The following is an 8,612-nucleotide window of genomic DNA, read 5'->3' as shown; positions in this document are numbered from 1 at the left end:
CGACATTATGGCACAACTACGCTAAATGGCCTACTGCTTTAGACTCTCGACGGTTGTGGCACTTGAAGGAGGAGAGAGTTATCTCCTCTGGCCCCGCCCCTCCACCTTGAGGCTTCCCTCACAGGGAGGGGCGGGGCTCTCGCTTTCCCGGATATGCGGAATGGGCGAGGCGGTTCCTTTCCCTTCTCCTTCGCGCGGGGCCCATCCCGGAAGTGACGTAAGGCCTGCCTCCGCTGTAGCCCCCAGTGCCGCCGCCATTTTGTTCGCGTCGGGCCGGGGGCTGCGGGCGGGATGTCGGCCTTCTCGGAGGCGGCGCTGGAGCGGAAGCTGTCGGAGCTGAGCAACTCGCAGCAGAGCGTGCAAACGCTGAGCCTCTGGCTCATCCACCACCGCAAGCACTCGACGCTCATCGTCAGCGTCTGGGAGCGCGAACTGCGCAAAGGTGAGGCCGCCCCCTCGCCTCCCCTCCTTCCTCGGGCCCCGCCAGCGCAGGGAGGCCGGGAGCTGGCAGGCGGGCCCCGCAGCCGCCTCTCGCCTGCAGTCCGCGGGCAGGTGTTTAAAGCGGGATTGAAACCAGCGCAGCCACCACGTCTGCTGCTTTCCTTTTTTGGGGGGAGTGGGGAGGCATTGGTACAAATTAGCAAAGATGAGCGTAGTGGCCGCCCTCCTCCTCTTTTTACTTACGACATCTTTACTGGTGTTTCTTGTCGTGTAAACTAACTTTTAAACGGAGCAAATAGAAGCACGTAACTGGGAAAATTGGGCAGGGCCCGGTGTGGGTGAGCAGAGCTTTGCCTGCTTGGTTTGGACCCTGACCTGACACAGTCGGTCATCACTTTATTTGCTTGGCAGTAGGGAATGGGGTGCTGGCAGCCTCCTGGAAGATTGGGAATTGGCCCCTTTGAGAAGCTGCCTCCATAGTGGCAGAGAAGACTGTAGCTTTGATGGCTTTTCCCACACCAGGCAGAGATTTGGGGACTTGAAGGGGAACCATTGAGGGGGATGGCTTTGTTGGTAAGGAGGAAAAGAGATGGCAAAGCTGTTACATCTATGAGAGAGACTGTCAAAGGTAGCGGGGCTCACAAGACTTAGGCAGTGGGCAGACTTAGAATCCTTGTGTAGGGCCATGTTGATGGGGCACATTGTGGATCATTGCCTCTTTTTTTTGGTCAACATGGCAAAAGCCATTCTGTTTCTATGAAGTTAAGTTTTAAGGGAAAGGGAAAAGGAAAGCTTTAGGAACGGTCACTTAAAGTATTTTGGTCTCCTGGAAACGGCAGAGAAAATCTTACCACTTAACTAAACTTCTGTTTATTCTGTGCCTGGGTGTCAAAGATGTAGCCTGTGGAGCCCTACCATCCAGGCTGTGGTGTTGCCTGTGGGTTTTGGACTGACCCTGTGCACTGCATGTGACTTGCGAAGCTGCTCTGGCTTGCCCTACATACCATGTGGGACTAGATTGGGCCCACAGACCAGCCCTTTCTGCTGAATCCAGTGGCTAGGGCCAGTGCAGGGTGGGTGCTGCATGCAGTGCCTGCTTTGGATCAGCCCTGCACACTCTGGCTCCAGAGTGCAGGGCCAGTATGTTGGCCGTATCCAGTCTGATATCCCTGCTCTTGACTAAAGGCGTTCACAACTTTTATTTAGAATACATTTTAAATTATTTCTTGCATGACATGGTTATATCTTTCAAATCTTTGGGGATACTAAAATTAGCCCTACTCTTTTTCAGAAAGAAAAGCCTTGTGCATTCTGGGTTTCCATAAGAACTGTGGGATGCCAGAATGTGTGAATTGAGTAAATTGTCTCTTTTTCCTGAAAATGCATAGGTGTAATCAGCTTATCCAGGTCATCTTTACTAAATACAAGTGGGTTCACCTCAATGTCCTGATACAGTGGGTATGTCTACACGTGATGCTACACCGCCATTGCATCTTTAGGCAAAAACCACAATGCCACAGCTACATAGCTATAGCGATGCATTCCCTCCGTATTGTGCATCACTACAGCAAAGTAGCAGCTAAATACAATGGTGTGCACAGTGTAGTATGGGCTGTTACTGTGCCATCATTTAGTACCTCCAGAAGGAAGTACTAAATGACGGTGCCGTAACAACAGCGCCATAAGTGTATGTGTTGATGCACCCAGTGTTTCTTATTCTAAACAAATAAGAACAAAAGTAAATTTGTTGTTTTTAGTCATAGCAGAAGATTACAGTGAGCAGTTACACTAGGAATTGCTAAACTGGTCATTTCATTGTTTGTCTTGATCAACATATCCATGAAACTACTTGGAGAAGCAGTTGATGTCAGTTATTGCTGACACATGGCTGTTGAACTTGTAACATTTAGATGGTTTTTGTTGCCCTGCATTAATGAGGTAAGAGTATAGCTAGAAAACATATGGTTGAAATTCTGTCTATATAAATAGAGATGGTCTTGGTTAGCAGGATAAAGTCTTCTGAAGCAAGGGGTTGGTAATGTTTAGCTATGGGGTGTGTGGTGGGGGTGCTGCTCCTAAAAAGTGCAGGCCACAATCATGGATGAAAAACCCCTGGCTCCACAGGCTGCATAAATGATTCCTCTGCAACTCTTGGCTGCCAATCCCTGTTGTAAAGAATTAACAGGAATGCTTTGATCGCTGGATAGCATTTGCCCCTCAGTTTCAAGCCTGTGATCTGGTTTTGGGGGTCCTGAGAAATGGTTGCTAAAAACTCATTTCCAGCTACTTGGTGACTTGGCGGAGGCTGAATCTCTGATTACATCAGAGTTAGATGTTGCATTGGCTTCTGGTTGGTTGCTAAAGAAGGCTAAAGGCAGTTGTAATAAAACCCAAATGGTACCCCAAACCCTTAAAACTGCACCTTGCACCAACCACTCTTGCTTCTGTCATCCAGAGAGCATCCTTCTTCTTTTCCCCCTTCTCCTTCCTAAATTTAGCTGGGTTATTTGCAGGCAGAAACCCTCTTCCCATATGGGTTTCCTCCCATCTCCCTCATTTACAATCACCAATATTGTAGTACTCAGAAGGGATTAACAGCACTATTTCAGAGACTCCTAAGTGTAAAGTGCAGGCACTCTTCATATTTTCTGATTATTATATAGTTTTCATTAAATTATACCCTTTTAGTCTCATATTTATTTAGGCAGTGTAAGGTAAAACTTTAAGGGGAGAAAATTGTTTGTAACTTGCTGCATTTTATTTTACTGCATTAATCACTGGTAAATAAAATCATGTTACCTGGAACAGAAGCAAATCTTGGTCTTATAACTGCTATAGGAGTCCATGGGTTACTCTTATAAATGGAACAAGTACATCAGCAAAACAGATTACACCAAAAATCACAATTAAATATTTAAATATTGCTGGTTCTGTAGTTTCTTATTTCTACAGAAGTTTTCCAGAAACAGGTGCAACCTTTAGGGCTTCCTGGAAAATCCAGTGATTGAGACCTGGGGCAAAGCAGCTCCTGTGTAAGAACATACCAAATAGTACCATCATCTTGGGTACATCTATTTTAAGCTTTAGATGGTTTCCTTTTGTTCCACATCCCACCTTTTACCTGTATTTGAGTGTGCTGTGGATAAAAAAAAAACAAAAAACGAAACAAACAAGCCTGAATTCTATCACACCATTGTATCATCATGATTAAATTGTGTAATAGGACTCGAATGCCATATTGACATAATGAGGAGGCAGCCCTAGGTCTATTAAATGTGCATCATTTGGATAAAAAAAATTTCCATTATCAAATGAACCATACTTGATAGACTCAGCTCTTCCTTTAAGTTATGTTCACATTACTGATCATGTATATCTAGTTTTTTACAAAATTGAATTTCTATTGATGGTTAGTGGATTGTTTGCTTCCAAAAAAAAAAGAGGCAAAATCCAGAAATACAAAGTTTTGGAATGGGAAAAGTTGGATTAATCTTTTTTTCTTTAAACATCTTAAGAATTATCAGGGCACAGAAAACTAGTATTTTTGTTTCTGAAAAATTTACTTTGAAGTCATACAAAGACCAAAACAGAGATCTCTTTCTAGTGACCTTTAATTTTTATTTGTTGTAGTTTATCCTATTTTTCCTTCTTTCAGACTACTTATTTATGATGATCTAGTTTAGGGGTTGTCAGCTGGGGGTTTTTGTGTACCTCCGGGGGTACTTGAGAAGGCCCTAGGGGATATGTGCAGGCAAGGATAGAGTGCCGTCATGTACCATCCCACGAGGCACTCCCCGCCCAGCCAGATGTAGGGTGCAAGGGAAGCTTGCACATGCTGGCTGCTGCCACTCCATGTTTGGCTGTACACCAAACACCACCACTGCTGGGGCTGCTCTGATCCAAAAAGGTTGAAAATCCCTGATCTAGGTATCTACCAAAGAGCAGGTGAGGTACATAATGATGATTACTTATAGTATCAGAATCTGCTTAGTTGCTTTTTCAAAACTGCTTCTTCCAGCAACTGTTTTCTTTGCCCTCTCTCCTCCTTTTTTGATACTGAACGACACTGTAGATTATGCATTTAAGAGCACAAAAACAAATGGCATCTAAAACATTCACAACAAGATGAGGAAATTGCTGTTCAAACTGAAATGATTGTAATTTTGAAATAATTCTGAAATTGGTTCACATTTGTGATTGTGGCAAAGCATTCTTTGGGCAGAAATTCTTGACTTAAAATTACAGGTGCACCGATATATTGGCTACATATCACACCAGCATCATTTAAAAGGAAAATTAACTTTACTACTTATTGGCTTCTTTTGGCTGGTGTAGCCGATAATGTCACTGATAAAAACAGTAGGCCTTCTGGCTCATGCCCCTGGATGCTGCATGCAGGCTCGCAGTCACACATGCACGTGGCTAGAAATGCATCTGGGCAGTATGGAGAGCAGCACCCTGCATGTAAGTATGTAAAGGGGAAGGGGTATGGCAGTGGGGCAGATGGAAGCCCCATAGTGAAGGAGGGAGAGGGGCTGGGATGCGGGATGCTGCCCTGTCAGGAGGCTCAATGGAAGCCGAGGCAGGGAGCAGAACAGAGCTATGGTTAGCTTGTCGGGGGGGCTCCCAGCTGCTGTGCATATCCCGGGGGGAAACATGGTGGGGGGAGGTCATGTGCCATGTGCTTCCCAAGATTTGTGTGCAGGGCAGCTGCAGGTCTGCTCGCTTAGGGCTCTCTGCTCTGCTGCATTTCCCTTCGAAGCCCCATGCCGGCTACACGTCCCCTTCCTGCCCGGCAGCAGTGGGGGTGGCAAGTTGTGCCTTCTGCTGCTGGACAGGCAGCGAGTGTATGGCTGGCTTGGGGCTCCCAAGGAAAAAGCAACAGAGCGGAGAGCCCTGAGCCCACAGCGGGCAGCTTGCATCCACCTTCACTCTGCTCAGCCCCATTCCAGTTAAGAGCATCCCTGTGCTTAAAAATGGTGGTGGCAGCACTTGAGCTAAAGTTTATTTGGCAAGCTTTAATTCAGGCGCCCCCCCGCCGCCATTTTTAAGCATGGACATGCTGACGTAGACAAGCTGCCTGCAGCTGTCTTGCTCCTGGCTCTGGGCCCCATTCACTGCCCTGGTTGGGCAGCACTCCAGCCCCTTTCCCTATTCCACTACACTCCCTCCCCCTCCAAATCTGCATTCCCCATACCCTTTTCCTTCCCCTCTACAGACTTACTTGCAGGGAGCTGCTCTCCATGCTGCCCGCCTTCATTCCAGTGAATTGGTTATTGGATTGGCATGGGCCAGTATGGCTGGTTAATACTCGGCTATCGGTATTGGCCAAGAAAATATTTATTGGCTCACCGCTACTTAAAATAAAATGCATATCTTTTCAATGAATCCTGTGATGTCTAGAGCACTACATATTCTGAGGGAAAATATGTTGAATGCAATTTGAGTTCTCTGTATTAAATAGATTCAAGAATTTTAATCCTTTTTATGAGGTTTCAAGGTAGGTCACTGAATTTGCAGTCTTACTGTATCTGACAAGATTTGAAATGTTACCTACTTTTTACCAGCAACAGTATATAACATAGGTGAATTTGTGTTGTCTTTGAAAATGGTCTGGATATATTGTGAACATGCACAGTTTCATAACATTTGATATGTTATCTTTGTAAGAGATTCGGCATTTCTTAGGCCCTTCTTCTCAGACTCATCAGAAACTTCAATTCTTTTCTCTAAAGAAAGCATTAAATGTGTTTTAGAATGTATTATGCTGTGAAATTGCTGTTATCTGACAGAGTGATATAGTGTGAGTTACCTTAATCAAATGAGTCATCAGAAACGAGATTTTTCCTGAATGGTTGGTTAGAACCTGCATGGTGACTATCCCCTTGCTGTTTCTGCATGTTTGTGTTACTCCTTTTTAATTTTTTCAGCTAACCTTTAATGTGATGAGAGAATGAACTCTCTATAAGGTGTTCTGCCATACTTCATGATTTAGTGATTCAGTCAATGCTTTGATTCTGTACTGTTAGTGCATTATTATTTCTAGATAGTAGTTTTTGGGGAGGCTATAGTATTCTTCAGGTTATTTTATTGATAAGTGGAACTGACTAGAGTCTAACTAATTTTAATAGTACTGTACTGTTGTATTACAGTTGAGATGTTATTCCTACAGAATAGAAATTACTACTTTCATGCATGCTCAGCAGATGTTGGGTGCTTGATGTGACATTCTTATAGTACTTTATAATGCCTCCGTGTGTAATAGTGTGCAACTTATTTAGTGTAGGCAAACTGTTTTCTGTGATCTTCAAAATCCTCTGCAAAGGCAGTGTGTAAGATGGTGAGGTGGCAAAATATTTAGAAATCAAAAGGGAGGAAAAAATAGAATTCCAATTTTTGTACAATTCTGTAATGGTGAATTTTCATAATCTGGTTCTTCCTTGTGTTTAATCAGCAGTGATATAATTAAATACTACTTCTAATTTGTACTTTGATTTAACTTACTAAGATGAATGTAGCAATTCACGAATTTATATAGGTACTTGGTGCATTTTTCAGTGCTTGACTAGCACTTCAGTATTCTGATAATTGCCAACATTTGGCCTGACAGTCTTTGCTGCCTTGCTTCTGTTTGAACACTGCTCTTTCCTCACCCTCCAACTGTAGTCGCTGCTGTTTTTTCTGTAGTTTCCTGAGCTAGCTAGGCTAACTTCAGACATCTCCACTAGAGCTGCCCTACTTGCTGAATCATTTCAGAAGTATTGTGAGATAACATATTTGACCCATGTGGAACTGATCTTAAACTATTTCTCATAAGCACCCGTTTCTGCTGCTGGAAACCATCAGGATAGATGGCATTTGTGCAGCGGGCTGGGACCATCAGCAGGTAGCAGTGAGTCTTAGTGTGGAGATCATGCAGACATCTTCAAGTTGAGACAGCTGATGCAGATTGTAATGCCTCTGGATTACCCCTTTGCTGAACAGCAGTTCTGCAGCTGGGTCACAAGTGCAGAAAAATGGAACTGTATTGTCATGCAAACCAGGAATTACTTCATTAAAAGTTTTGGATTACACTTCCGTTTTAGTGATGCTTTATATTACAAAATGTGTGGTTAAAATCCCAAGATGTTTTGCCACTGCTTTCTACAGTTGTGCATCACCAGTACATCTGTCTGTAGGCTAGACTTGTAGCTGCATTTGGACTAGAGAGCAGGATTCAAGTACCTATGCATTCTTTTATTTTAGGGATTTGTTACCACCATAAAATTAAATGGCTGCAGAATGGCAATGCAGTGCACATACTGGGTACTCTTTTTCTGGCCACCAGGCTAAGCAGCTTTTTGAGCCTTCCCTGTGTGTTGTGTTGGTTTTTAGGGTTGTTTTTTTTTGAGACAGTGAGGCACTTCACTGCTAGCCTGGCCTCCCTGTTCTGTTCCAGCAGTTGCCTCTGGAATTCTTGCTTATCTGACCTGTGACCTTCATTTTGCATATCTTGCAGCAGGTTATCCTTGAACCTTTCTTTTCCCTTGCTGACATATAAGGTTCCTTTACCCCAAGGAGCTTGGGTTCCTACCTTAGTGTGGTAGAAGTAGAACACGCTGAAAAGGCAATGAAAATAATTACATTCATGTGTTAGGGGGAAGAGAACTTTTTTTTCTGTTCTGCATCATAATGAAGCTGCAAGTTGATTAATTCTAACTCAGTGGTTCTCAACTGTTTTTAGACTGGGCAACCCTCAGAAAATGCCAGCTCTTAATTTTCACTTGTTTTCTGATTACAGAATAACAACAGAGCATCTCTTCTGTTACAGAGAACTCGGAAAAAACAAAGTCAGAATGTTTTCAACAATGGGAATCCTTATTTGAAATATCTTGGTTTATCTTGTGATTCATGTTTGCACACCTAACTGCTAATGTGTGGCAACCTTGAAAGCATCTCAAGGCACCCCAGGGTTGAAAATTGCTGCTCTACTTTGTATAATTTTTATATTTCATTCTCCACATTTGTTTATTCAGAAACAGCTGCATCTTGGGTCAGTAGCTTTCCATCATAATGGAAAACACTTGCTTTTGTTTTAATAAGACAAATATAGTTTCATAGTTTGTAGGGTCGGAAGGGACCTGAGCAGATCATCTAGTCCGACCCCCTGCCATGGCAGGAAAGAGTACTGG

General features: G+C 43.6%; 1 protein-coding gene across 5 annotated transcripts in view; it reads left to right on the top strand.

The window, feature by feature from the left end:
* Positions 1-222: 222 nt before the first annotated feature.
* RPRD1A (regulation of nuclear pre-mRNA domain containing 1A) overlaps positions 223-8,612 on the top strand; it is a 63,491-nt gene continuing 55,101 nt past the window's right edge. For all 5 annotated transcript variants that reach the window (XM_019540778.1, XM_019540772.1, XM_019540808.1 and 2 more), the window contains exon 1: positions 223-442. In XM_019540778.1, the coding sequence (XP_019396323.1) occupies positions 292-442 (151 nt within the window). In that variant the 5' untranslated portion in view covers positions 223-291. The remainder of the gene's footprint in view (positions 443-8,612) is intronic.

The sequence above is a fragment of the Crocodylus porosus genome, unplaced genomic scaffold, assembly GCF_001723895.1.
Source record: "Crocodylus porosus isolate Cpor-Errol unplaced genomic scaffold, CroPor_comp1, whole genome shotgun sequence".
NCBI lineage: Eukaryota > Metazoa > Chordata > Crocodylia > Crocodylidae > Crocodylus > Crocodylus porosus.
This window is presented reverse-complemented; position numbering and strand designations above follow the sequence as displayed.